This window comes from Haliaeetus leucocephalus, unplaced genomic scaffold (genome assembly GCF_000737465.1).
Source record: "Haliaeetus leucocephalus isolate CR32 unplaced genomic scaffold, Haliaeetus_leucocephalus-4.0 Scaffold339, whole genome shotgun sequence".
In the NCBI taxonomy this organism is placed as follows: domain Eukaryota; kingdom Metazoa; phylum Chordata; class Aves; order Accipitriformes; family Accipitridae; genus Haliaeetus; species Haliaeetus leucocephalus.
In genome coordinates, this window is record NW_010972775.1 from 4,093,153 (window position 1) to 4,106,766 (window position 13,614).

The following is a 13,614-nucleotide window of genomic DNA, read 5'->3' on the forward strand; positions in this document are numbered from 1 at the left end:
TGGCGGCTGGTTCTGCAGAACCTCTGTGTGTCCCTGCCTAGAAGAATAAATGCACAGCCCAGGGAAGCTGGAAGAGTGGTCAGGAATCATCTTCACAAAGCCTTGGCTAAGGAGCCTTTGCTTAGTTGGAACACGAGTTTGCATTTCAGGGAGTCATCTTCAACGCTTTTGTCTGTATTTAATCTTACTGAAAGGAAGTGAGAAAACCTGGCTAATAGGTGTTTACTATGTAGAGAGATGCTGGTTTATTAGAATATGAAGTAGTATCAAAATTGCCCATGTCTACAATAGCTATTAAATTACCTGTGTGAATTCTGTTTGGCTGCTTGTTTCACCAGCCTAGAAATACTGCATCCCAAAGACATCAGCTATTTCTTACACCTTGTTCCCTTTCCTGTATGTTTGATGGAACTGAGGTGAAACATTTGAGACAGATGCAGACCACAGACCAATAATATAATCTCTTATAACACAACTTGTTTTCAGTGTGTTCTGCTTCTTTCTACTGCCTGGCTTGAGATTCTTAAAGTCCGCCATTTGGACAGATGTTTTGGAAAGCCGTCATATCATTTTAACAGTGTTTCAAAGTCATATGTTTTGGGGATTGCATGCAGGGGTTGGTTATGTGATGTTAATGTGAAATGTGTGTGGAGGGTAAAATTTACAGTCACTTCAATGCTGACACTAATGTATGTGTGATGGAATTTCTTCAGTTTTGTGAAATGTAATGTGATATGATGTAGAAGGACCCTAACAAATAAAGAGGAGTAGGAGGCTGATCTTTTTTAAAAGAAGAAATACCGCTTTCCAGCCTGGACAGGAGAACTTTGCTCTGTGTAAATAGCATTTTTGCCTCCTGGCCTTGCAACCTAATACGAATCAGAATGACATTGGAAGAGTTATTTCTGTTCATGTGAGTTCAGCTTATATTGGAGAGGCTAAAGTAGAGGTTTTGTGAGAAGGCACTAGTGATATCCCAAAAGAACAAAGTGTTGCTGTTGCAGAGCTAGAGCAGGTCACATAGACCAGCTGCAGCAGTTTTCACGATTACTAGTGTGCAATACCAAAGGAAGATTGTTAAAGTAACTGATCTATCAGACTGTATATACTGAAGTGTTCGATGCTACAGGAGATTGTCATCACTTTAGATAGGTCATGTAATTAATTTCAGCTTCCCCTGCTCACCCCAGGGATGCAAATTCTCCACTGCGAAGCCAGGAAGGGAACAAAGTTGCCTGCTGCTGTTTGGCTTTCTGTTCTCAGTGCTATTTGCCAACCATTCTGATGCATATTAGATTTGACCCGTAGTGGCTGGGAGGTCACAGGAAGATCGCTTGCACCTCTGCATTGCATCTGCAGCTGAATGCTGTAGAACATTTCGATGTCCCTAAAGTTGACAGTGTTACTGTTGATGTGTTAGTTTGGAAGTCATTTCAAGAAAACTTTGCAGTTGCCTAATGTCAATTATTGAGCGAAAAAATAATCTGCCATGATAAAAATTATTTCACTTTTTCAAGAAATGAAAAAGTGGAGGCACCGAGTGGCTGGGTCTCTTTATACCCAAACTTATACTGGGATAATGAATTTGGATGAAACTTGGCACTTGGCTTGTTGCCATCCTGGGTGTTTCATGGCTGAGGATCAAGACTGTAATAGAAGTGAGTGACTCTGTGTGCACGGATGATCATATAGACCTACACCCAAAGCATCTCCTTCTGTAGAGTTCATAGTGTGTGCAGTTGGTCTATCTTAAGGAGTTGAAAGGGATATAAATTATCTTAGTGCATGTGCAGATTTATATCTATGTGTGTTTGTGTGGCTCAGCCTTCCTAATCTCCACTGAGAACCAGGGGAAACCCGAACACTGTTGCACAAAGCAGTGAGTAGAATTGTATGCTTGTGCTCATCAGAGCCAGGAATGGAAGTAGCTCTTCTAATAAATGGAGCTTTGCTGGTCAGGATGTATGGTCTTGGCCTAAGGGGATGAAATTTGTCATGTAGTGAAGGAGGACAGACATCAATTTAAGCTTTTTTGGGCTGTGTCCTGCTCTCTTGTAGAATCAATACCACTTAGTTTACAAAGCTCTGAGTCTTAGAGGAGCTGTGCAGAAGATGACATACCCTTTATCTGTCAATTCATGATACTAAAGTAGGGCTGTGAGCAAGGAGACACCCTGAGTTCTTCTGCTTATTACAATTTTTAGGTAATGAGTAAATGATGCAATTTTTCTGTATGCATGAATCAGGAAATACAGAAACACTGTGGCTGAAGTTACATAGATCATATGTTCCCTAGCACACTTGCCTTGACCTTGTGTATGTAATCCAGGCGCTGAGGCTTTGATCCCTGAGTGAGATGAAATAACCACTAGCTTTCCAGGGGAGCCAGCATTTAGGCCAGGGAGCATTCCTGAAGATTAACATGACTGCTGGCAGATGGCATATGAGTAATGATAAGCATCTGTTAATTTTTAGGTATATGTCTATGGCCAAATGTTGGTCTCTGTAGCCGTGTGCTGGAAGACAGGAAAGGAGCTTGCTTTTTCTGACTGGCAGCTACTTTGTGCTAAAACAACCTCCCATTTCATTACCTTCTGCTTTTTCCTGTCCTCAAGTAGCCTGATAGATTCTGTGTGTCCTGTTGTCAGGCTGTAGCTTATTTCACTTTCAAAAGGCTGGATGCAGCAGTTTTGACCGGATTAAGGCCACTGCATTCAGCTGCTGTGTACAAATTGGGGATGATGATAATAGCTAATAAAGTTAATTAAATTCTCTCTGTAAACAGATGATCTCTCTTCCTGACACTCTGATATCAGTCACATACTCCCTGCAGCTTATCAAAATAAGTGTTACAGCACCTGGCCAGTTAATCTTATGTTAAGCTACGGTGGACTTCAGCTTCAAAAAGAATGTCCCCAGTATGCTTGATCAATTGAAGAAGCTACCCTGATGTTTAAAAGAGACTTTGGCTAAAATGTTGACCCTCTCCCAAACTCACTGTGCTGGCACAGGCAAGACTATCTCCTATTTACACAGGGGTTGATTCTACAGGTGTTGTTTCTTCTGTTCAAGAGCAGGAAGAACATTGCCAAGTCCACTGCTGTTAAGTGCAGTTTGGCAGGTACACAGTTTGCCCTTCCTTGTGCACATTATTCAGGGATATGCTCTCCACAGCTTTTTGTTACCTCACTGTTCTCTGTCTCTTGGGCCCTGCCTTGAGGCTGCTTTGCCCAGACAAAAGCAGCCTGAAGGCAGGTTTGATTGGTACGCCAGTCTCCTCTACTGGTAAGTGTCAGGGTTGTGTACACAAAATAAACAGCTGTTGCCAAGAAGGCAGCATTGTCGTTTGTCTTCTATTGGACTTTGAAGGAAGAACAAAGGTATCCTTTGCTTGCTTCTTTGTTTGCCATGGGAATAAGGTGACACGGTAATAGGGAAAGAGGTGGAAACAGAGTAAGGATTTTTTTCTGTAACCTAAGGTCCTTTGAGAAAGGAGCATTTGGTCTTTTACAGGTGGTGCTGATTTAAAACAAACACCTCCCTGGATGTTCAAATGTAACTTGTAGTGCAGTTATGAGTGCTTTACTGCAAAGGAGTTAGTGCTGATCTGCTTTTTTTCTGGGACTCCATAATGGCTGGCTTTTGGGATTGCTAGTGTCTTCTGCCTGAGGATTTCTCTGAGTTCAGGTGCATAACTTGGATAAGAACAATCCTGCACTAAATTGCTTACTGCTCTCTTTGTACAATTTACTCAAACCTGTTTTTAAAGCCTGAGTCTTTGTTAATGAGAAATCATCACATCTCTTCTATTGAATTTTCCTTTAGATTACTCTTTTAAGATCTCTGCAGCTTAACCTAATGTCTTATGCCATACCACAAGAGACTGGAGATTAATGGACTCTTTGTAATGTATGCTGATCTCTGACCTTCAGAAAATGAAATGCTCATGTAGTTGTTGTAAGAGGGAGTCTTTTGCTGATAAAGTAACAGGGACTTCAGACTCCCCGAATCTTTTCTTGGTTTCCTGTTTTATCTTTATCTTGTATTCTGTACCTTGGAAGTACCTCCTGCCTAGCATGATTCAAGGTTAGTGTGAACTAGAGAGAAGAGGGAGAATACAGCAAGGAGCTAGCAAGTAAATCTCCTGTGATCCTCGTTCTTGCAGGCTGTACGGTTTCTTCAGCGATGCCTTGGGCATAGTTGGTTGCTCAGAATGTTGCTGAGGTTGCCATTGGGGCAAAATCCCTGGTGTGCCCTGAGCAGCTAACCCAACTGTTTCAAGTGACCACGCTTGGGGGCAGCAAGAGAGAAAGGGAATTAAGTACTTCCAGTCTGGGCAGCTGAACAACTTTCTGACATTCCTTTGTGTAGCAAAGGAGATTCCTGAAAAGAAAGTTGCCAGATCTCCTCCAGGCAGGAGGGTATCCTCTAACATCCTCAGCACAGTCCTCTGTGTCAGGGGAAGGCGAGGGGAATGGCTTTCACAAAATGGCTCAGCTTGTGTGCTTGACTTAAGTGGTATCTTCTTTTGCTGGGGTTGGTGAACTGGAGGCTGGGCTACATGGGCTGTTGGCCTGGCCCGAGAGAGAACTTTTTTTATTCTTAGTCCTGATTAAAGAGTCTACCTTAAGGAACAGTGACCAAGGAGATTTTACAGGGTAAAAGAGAGAGTAGTGTGCCTGTGTGGTTAAATTCCAGAAAAGTACAAGAAAGTATCCAGGTACTGCTGGCTTCCTAATGACAGGGCCATAGTGCCTGCCAGAGGTGATTGCTTAAGTGCAGTATGAATAGAAATCATTAAGGAAACAGAACTTGCCTGCTCTCTGTATGCAGATTTCACCAAGAGACCACCAGGTTTTACTTACAGATTTCTTTACTGGCTTGTCACAGTCAGCTGTAATAATTTTTAAACTAATGAACCAAGGCTCCTAAACCTACTGCAATACGGAAAGGAGACCGTGTTCCCTGGCTCCTGAAATCCACAGGGTAAAGCAAAACCTGTCTAGCAAGGCTGATGGTAGTGCTGACACCCTTGGTATGTGTCACCTAAAAAGAAAATCAGAGACCAAATTAATGTCTCACAGGCTAAGTAACTGAGATTAATAGGAAGGAGGAAGGCAGCAGCCAGAGACAGCAGTTGCAACATATTCCTGGGTCATATAAGCTTATTTTTGTTCGCCAGCCATTTGGTTGTAACAATCAAAACATCAAGTGACTTCTGCCCAGGTGAAGTGAGGTGACTTCTGCCCAGGTGAAGCGTCCTGTCTCAGGTTGCTTAAAAAGTTTCTGACTATGCGGGAGCTGTGAAAAAATATCCAGTAATCAACGGTGAAGTCAATAGGCCCTGTGTAAATCTCTGCCTTTGGAACAGCAAGGAATGCTGTCACCCACAGCAACAGTAGAAGCTAAGAAATAAGCCCAATGTCTCTGTGGCTTTTGACACGTTGTTTTTGTTTGCAGTTGACTTCTCTGCAGTTTTTGTAGCTGTTCACAATAGTTTACTCTGAAAGAGGCAGAGTTAGGGAATCACCATCTTGTCACCACCATTGTTGTGTAGGAGCCTGGGGTCAGCGGAATGATTGCACGAAAGACCTCTGCAGTGTACAGTGTGATCTAACTTGTCTGTGAGTCACAGCACTTACGTTAACTTAAAGCATTTGAACCTGCCAGTTCTTTTACAGGTATTTCATCAGACAACAGGGCCAAATACTTGTTTTCCAAAATGACTGTTAGATCTCTCAAGTCTTGTGCTTGCACTCTGAATGGTGAGCACAGATGGGTGACACACCTGAGCCCAAGAGCAACAACCACTTTGTCAGTGCCCCCAACAGTAAATTTGATTGAGAATAAATCAATAATATCAATGACAATGTGAACTGGAAACAATAAGTGTAAGCATAATTAAATATCTAGATCATCCTGTTTCATAATATATACAAAAATAGCACTGGAGCTCTCAATACAAGGCACAAAAATGAAAATAAAAGTCTTATGTACTAAATATGCATGGAATGTATTTTAATTTTGATGTGAAAACTCATAGTAAGTAATGGCACTTCCATGAGTTGGGAAAACAATTTTAGGTACCTTCCAAGCTGCTACAATCTGCTTTCTTTTAAAAAATTCAGCACAAAACAAATGCTTTCCTGTCAGTTATGTCGGGCAAGAATCTGTACTGGAACAGTGTAATGGCTGTTCTAGAAAGGAAAGAAATTCTGTTGGCAGATCTTATTGCCTCATGTTTCTGATGGCAAACAATAAGAGAAGTAATTCTTAAACAGTCGTTGACTATTACAACTTGTTCTATTTCCTCTGTCTCATACAAAATGACAATGTTGAAAAATAGCAGTTGAAGTGGTTAACATCAAAGTCTACCTATTGAAATATGTACATGTCTATAGATTCATCAAACAATGTACCTTTTTTTGGTCCTTTATAATCCTTGACAAATCAAACCTTGCAGCATCAATGAATTAGGGAAAGCTAGTCTTTAACTTACAGGGGAGAGAGCTGAAGCCAAAAGGAAGTTTTGGTACATCTGGAACCAGAACACAAAACTCTAGTCTGCAAGAGTGGCCTTTTTCTAACTGTATGGAGGTTTTTTGCTGCTTCAGTTTCTGTGCTTATGTTTATTTTATGTCTTACAATGCAGTAGACAGCAGGACGTTTTCTGGTGTGTTTTGCAGGGTTTCTGGAGGAGAACTTTTTGACTTCCTGGCACAGAAAGAGTCTTTGAGTGAAGAGGAAGCAACCAGATTCATCAAGCAGATTTTGGATGGTGTCAATTACCTTCACTCTAAGAAAATTGCTCACTTTGATTTAAAGGTAAAGATGCTGATTTAGACTTACTGTTTTGATGACAGACTGCACCTTCTACGATTTGTTAGATATCTGTATTTGATAACATGCCTAAAATAATAGGTAAGACCATTTTAAATGCCCTTCACAGCTGAGTGCTCCAAGGAAGACAATCTCCTCTATCAGGCCTGTGGTAACTTTTGGATGGGCCTATATATTTACTGACTGAGAAAAAGAAATTGTAAGTCTTCATCCTTCAGCTGTTTGTATTTGTGGTATCATCCAAAGCATGCTGTGAAGAAAAAAAAAATTAGACATAAGAAATGCATTTTTGGGAAGAGGAGGGCCAGATCCAGCTACAAACAACTGTTGCTGCTTCCAATCCCCACTGTGTTTAGAATTACGTGAGGCGTATGTGTCATCCAGTCCAGTCTGGTTAACAGAAAGACTTCTTGCTTTCTTAGCTGCTTTAGGGTCTTGAAAGCACATCACACAGAGCTCTCTTCCTACCATATCAGGTTACATCTGTAGCTTTGGTCCTTGACCTTGATATCAGTACAACTGGCCTAGACAATAGAGAAGAGACTGTCTCTCTCTTCTTTTGATTGTGGCCTCCCTAAGTGAACATGCTTCTCTGAAGCTAGGAGTCTGTTGTCCTTGGGAGTGAAACTCTTTGAGACTAGAAGGAAGCGCTTTCTCAGTAGCAGACTCACAGCTACAGAACTGGCTGCCTTAAACATTGCTGCTTCCAGAAATACATTCAAAATGCACTTATCCTCTAGGAAAAAGTAGAATAAAACAGAGGAGGGAACTGTTTTAAAATGAAGGAAAAAGGAAGAAACTCTACTGCTAGATTACATGTTCCTTGTCCTAACTTTAAATCTAGGTTAGTTTATTACCGATTACTAATTATGTGTGTGCTATAGATAGACTTCTCCCAGATTCTCAGGATATATATGCTGATTCCTTATGCTAAATGTGTGTGTAATGCTCTCTCAGTCTTAAATTGCTTGGTCTTGCGTCAGTGATAATGGCATATATGTAGTCGTTGCAAGTGTTGCAAATCACATCTAACCTAAGAAACTGGTTAGCAAACTACTGTCCAAATCTTCACAGGGTACATGTGAAAAAGCATAGGAGATGTGGGAACATATAAAGGATGCGCACTTGATTTTGAAATTACTTCATGAATCCAGAAGCCAAAGACTGAAAGTTTTCACCATGTATTAGAAAACAGTGTAATATCCAGTGGCATGAAATTATTGTAAGAATATAGGTGCAACTTTTTCTATACTGATCTCTAACTATGAATCTTGATACTTAATAACAGTAATGTCAGGTGGTCAAGGAAGATGTTACAGGAAATGTGAGATAGACATCAGAAAGGATAAGTAAAGAATCATTTCACTAATGGTGAATTTCAAATGACTTAAAACGTATTCGCAGAATAACTGTCCTGGGTTTTGTAGGACCGGGTTTGGAGTTTTGCTAACAGTAAATTAGACATGTATTTTTAAGCAGTGATCTGACTAGGTAGAGGATTATTCATAATTATCTCATCACTTGCTAGGGCTCCATCGACTGTAGTGGAGCTACAGTGACTTACACCACCTAAGGAATAAAACAGTCCAAAAGGTAGTGACTGTGACTTTTTGCCATTTCAGTCTGTTCTGTCTGCTATAAACAAGCTTACATCATGTATCTGGGGTGAACGTATATGCCCTAGATCCATGGAAGAAAACCAGACTTGTTAGCCTGAGGCTAAAATATTCTTGGTCCGATGACTATGACAATAAATTATTCATATGGTCTCTTTCCAGTGCAGCTCTGACTGTGAGTATGTGTTAGCAGGAGCCGCTTCCATGTTAGGATCTGCTGTGAAAAGGCTGCCAGCAGGGAATCAAACTGTCTCACTGTTGCTCTTGAGCTTATGATTAAGTTATGACAAATCAATGCATTAAAGCTCTTCATGGGAAATAAATTGAACCGGTAGTTTACTCTGAAACCTGTGAAATAGGGCCATGGTAGGGAGTAACTAAGGCTGAGAAATTTAGTTGAAGAAATAAGTTTATGAAATATCTGCTATATCTGGTAAAGAAAGTCAAAGTCTGCAGCTGAAAAATTAGTTTTAATTCCACAGTTCTAGCTTTGGCTTTTCCCTACAATGCTGTGAGAAATGCTACGTGTTCTTTTAATAGCTTACTATTGTATATGAGCTAGGACGTCTGATCCCAACTTTTTCCATTTTCTGGACTGTTCAGATAGCAAATCCTAGATCTTTTCTGGCCTTGTAGTTGCAGCTGTGAATTTAGTCTCAGAGAAGAGCATTTTCCTTCCCTAAGTAGATTAAGATGTGACTAGAATCCCTCAAGAAGCATTTGATAAGACATCTTCCAGTGGGTTACAATACAGTATAGGAACAACTGGGCAGAAATAGTGATGTTTCCCAGTGTAAATTCCAAGAACAGATTAGTAAAATTGCTGTCAATCAAGATATTTAGTGATGCAGCTCTCCTTCAGGATCAAGCAATGGCACTCTGTCTCTGCACCAGGTATCTGCACTGCTTCAGCTACCTGCTAGCTGCTGTTCTGTGTGCACCAGTTATTGTAACTGAGGCAAATCCATGGGGTCAGGGTGTGACATCTTCCCAGGAGGACTTGCAGGTCAGGGATATATTTTCTGTTTTAAAAGGGGAAAAGATAAACTGAGCTTCCACTTTGTGTTACATCACAGTGCTGCTGGGCCGATAATCTAGTGGCATTATCTTGTCAGATTAGGGAACTACATACAGTTGTGTTAAAAACTTCTGTCTCATTTTGGAAAAAAAGGGTATCTTGTTTTCATCCTGGCAATAGCCATCATTAAGAAAATAAGCTTAGGAGTGCTAACAGGAAGATAAAGGTAGTTTTTGCATGAGATAAAATTAAAGGAATGAAAGTATTGCTCGTAGTAGATTTGCTTTGCTTTTATGAAGTTCAGGTCCATTCAATGATGTAAAATTTTACAGTTGTCATCCCTTTCTCAATAGAATGAATTGTAAATGGTTAGGCACAGGTATGTATTTCTTGTTCTACAGTGTTGTGTATGTGAAGAACAAAAAGCACTTGAGAACTCTGTTACTTTCCCAAGATATTAATATTATAATAACAGTGATCTATTTATTATTATTTTTAGCCTGAAAACATTATGCTTCTAGACAAGAATATCCCTATTCCACACATCAAACTCATTGACTTCGGCCTGGCTCACAAAATAGAAGATGGAGTCGAATTTAAAAACATTTTTGGAACTCCAGAATTTGTAGGTGAGTGACCGACCCATTCCTTTGTCTCATATTGCAAAGCCAAAAGGTGCTTTCTATAAACCAGATGTGCTACCCCTGTGAGAGTAGGTTGCTGCCGAATAAATATTTAGAGATGTAAATTCAGGATTGAGATTACGAAACCCTGCAAATAGAAATTATATTTTTTTTACTTGTTGCCTGGGGCAATTAAGCTCTCTGCATTGTAGTACACGGGTACACAATTACATGGGTATCTCTAGCATGGCTTTCTAGATAAACCTGCCTCACACTGTACACCTGTTGCGTACACTCTGTACAAAACCCTCACCTCCCCTTGCATTTTTCCACCTGATTCTCTTTTTGTTACTCACTGATCATAATTCTAATGTCTCTCTTGGATTTTAGGTTAATCCTACTCCTTTCTACTAGTTTCAATTAGAAGTTTTGGGGGTTGGGATGTGGGGAGAGAATTGTAATTCATATTCCAGTTAAACTTGACTGTTACAGATACCTTTTTTCATCTCATTACCTGACCTTGGTCTTTTCTCTTGCATGCAGTCTTATATGGGGATGTTTTCCAATGAGGAAATGTTTCTTATAAAGATAATAGGGTTTGACATGGATAGCAATGTAGTCTGGCATGTAATTTCAGCCTCTTGCCCAAGAGCTGTTTCTGACTGGTCATTAGAAACTAGCTTTAATGGCATCAGTTAAAAACAAAACACAAGCTCAGATTCTTAGGGGTAATAGTATCCTTGAGAGGTGTAATAATTTGTTATTTGTTATAATTTGCACTGCAATTAGTATATAATATCTGCTTCACCCTTAGTCTTGAGTTGCATTATGCTCTGCGTTACTCTACGTAATCTCTTCTGGATGCTTGTGAACTTGAATTCCCATCATGGCTACAAAACTATAAACAGTGCATCCTATAACTACCTTTCCTTTTCCCACCCCCCCTTTCTCCCTCTTGGTAATTCTTGACCTGCTACTCAATCCAGCCTGGTAAAAATTTGTTACTTCAGTTGCTGATATTTGATTAATTTTTTCTTACAGCTCCAGAAATAGTAAACTATGAACCGCTTGGACTAGCTGCTGATATGTGGTAAGTTTTTAATGTTGTTTGGGTTTTTTTTTCCCCAGGTTGCTCTACTGTTACTTTTTCCCAATTTGCTCTGAATAGAATCCATTCTACTGCAACAAATTAAAAACAAACAGGACAAAAAACTTGAGTGCAGTTAATAACTCTTTGTTCTGTCTTTCCATTTTTATTCCTTTTTTTAAAAATTAGAAGATAGGCATTTAATTTCTTTAAAGTAACAATGAAAAACTTTAATGATGGCAGCTATAGAGTTAACAGTTTGCCACTGTCCACTGCGGAGGAGCACTCTTGAAACAAAACATGTTCCTGTAGCGTTTGTGACAGCTTTATTTGTAAGACCACTGCATGCAGAGGACACCTGAGTACTAATCTGATCTGCTGCGAAGGCAGGCAAAAGAAGTCACCCCAAATTAAACATCCTTGCTTCTATTTCTTTGGTTTTTTGATGTGTACTGTAGTAAATACATGCTAAAGTAGAAATACATAAAGAGACTTCAACTATCCACATTACTTGAAGTTATATGTAAAATTCACATTTTCCCCGAAACACCATTCTTTGAGAGATACTAGCAGTTATCTAAAACCATGATGGCTGTCCTGCCTGTATAGCAGCTACTATTGACTTTTTCATATTGTGTACATTAAGAACAATACAGGTCACGCAGAACCCCTGCAATTAATCTCCTTTGTTTTTTAGGAGCATAGGAGTCATCACCTACATACTGTGAGTACCTTAGATTCACTCCTGTAGAAGTGTTCCTAAAGCTCTATTGCACTAGTACAATACAGCTCTTCCCTTTAGTCATTTAAGAAAGGAGCTGCATACACGGGGTGCGCAGCGGTTTGCCTAATGCGCAAATGTTATCCTGCAGCCTTTTCAAGTTTAAAATAAGGGGTAGAAGAGGGGCATTCTGAGCAGATGAAGAACAAATGTCTCTAGCATCACTGGGCATTTCTGCTTCTTATGGGACCTCATCAGCTCCAAATGGTAGAGGATGGAAAAACCCAAGCATGTTGGTTGCTCATAGAGGTGCTATGAGCTACCAGTGTGTGGAGGAATAGAAATAGCAAATGTCATAGTACCATTTACAAGGTGAGTTATTTCAGGTGAAAACAGGGAAGTTTAATTTGCTTGTAAAGGCAGCAGTCTAGACTATTATGTATAAATATGGTCACTCATACTCAAAAAGGTGAATTTAAGCTGAGATAGGAGCAGAGGAGTTGACCCTGGGAACTGAGAATTTATCTTACAGGAGAAAAAATGGCTTGTTAAAGCTAGTAAAGCGAAAGCTAGTTGGGAGTATCACTGCAGTCAGTAAGCACAAGGGGAAAAGAAGCTGTTAGAATAAAAGCATGTCAACGAGTGATTAATAAATAAAAGCAGGAAATCATGACAAGCTCAAACTCTCACAGAAATGAAGTTCTGTGGGCATCCTGAGGACAAGCAGTTGAGAGAGTTTTAAGATGGAGCTTGGCAATTTGTGAAACTGCTTGTGTGACAATGGTTGCATACAATGGAGGGACAGCACTCATTGCTTCAAGAATTCTTTCCTCTGGTTTGATATGAGAACTACAGAAGTGGCCAGGGATCCTTGGACCTAACTGCTTCCATTGAAATCAAGCTCCTGTGACTGCTGGGGAGCAGTGCATGGTGGATACTGCATGCTTGGAAATGCCTCTCCCTAACGTTCGTACCCTGGGGCTTCTGCTGTTCCTTATAACACTCAGAGGACTAACTTGCTGCCAGACTTAAAGAAGGTGCACTCTAGTATTAGAGGGATTTGCACTACACAGCTCAGGGGTGAGTATAGGAGTATGGAGGCTTGAAGGGTAGGGATTGTCTTTTCAGGGTGGAAAAAAATGTGGTGGAATTCAAGATCCTTAGGGCAGCAAGGAGGGCACACAGCAAGCTCTCTACCCTGGACTTCAGGAGAGCAGACTTCAGGCTCTTCAGGGATCTGTTTGGTAGAGTACCATGGGATAAAGCCCTGGAGGGAAGAGGGGCCTGAGAAAGCTGGTTAATATTCAAGGATCACCTCCTCCAAGCTCAGGAGGGATGCATCCCAACAAAGAGGAAGTCAGGCAAAAACGCCAGGAGGCCTGCATGGAGGAACAAGGAGCTCCTGGACAAACTCAAACACAAAAAGGAAGCCTGCAGAGGGTGGAAGCAAGGACAGGTAGCCTGGGAGGAATACAGAGAAATTGTTTGAGCAGCCAGGGATCAGGGTAGGAAAGCCAAAGTCCTGATAGAACTAAATCTGGCCAGGGACGTCAAGGGCAACAAGAAAAGCTTCTGTAGGTATGTCAGTGATAAAAGGAAGACTAGGGAAAACGGGGATCCTCTCCGGAAGGAAACAGGGGCCTGGTTACCTGGGACATGCAGAAGGGTGAGGTACTCAATGACTGTTTTGCCTCAGTCTTCCCTGGCAA

The 13,614-nt window shown here is 40.7% G+C and overlaps 1 protein-coding gene across 2 annotated transcripts in view; it reads left to right on the plus strand.

The window, feature by feature from the left end:
* DAPK2 (death-associated protein kinase 2) overlaps positions 1 to 13,614 on the plus strand; it is a 47,817-nt gene that overhangs the window by 20,369 nt on the left and 13,834 nt on the right. For both annotated transcript variants that reach the window (XM_010571683.1, XM_010571682.1), the window contains exons 3-6: positions 6,687 to 6,825; positions 9,974 to 10,103; positions 11,139 to 11,187; positions 11,882 to 11,908. In XM_010571683.1, coding sequence (XP_010569985.1) covers positions 6,687 to 6,825; positions 9,974 to 10,103; positions 11,139 to 11,187; positions 11,882 to 11,908 — 345 coding nt within the window. The remainder of the gene's footprint in view (positions 1 to 6,686; positions 6,826 to 9,973; positions 10,104 to 11,138; positions 11,188 to 11,881; positions 11,909 to 13,614) is intronic.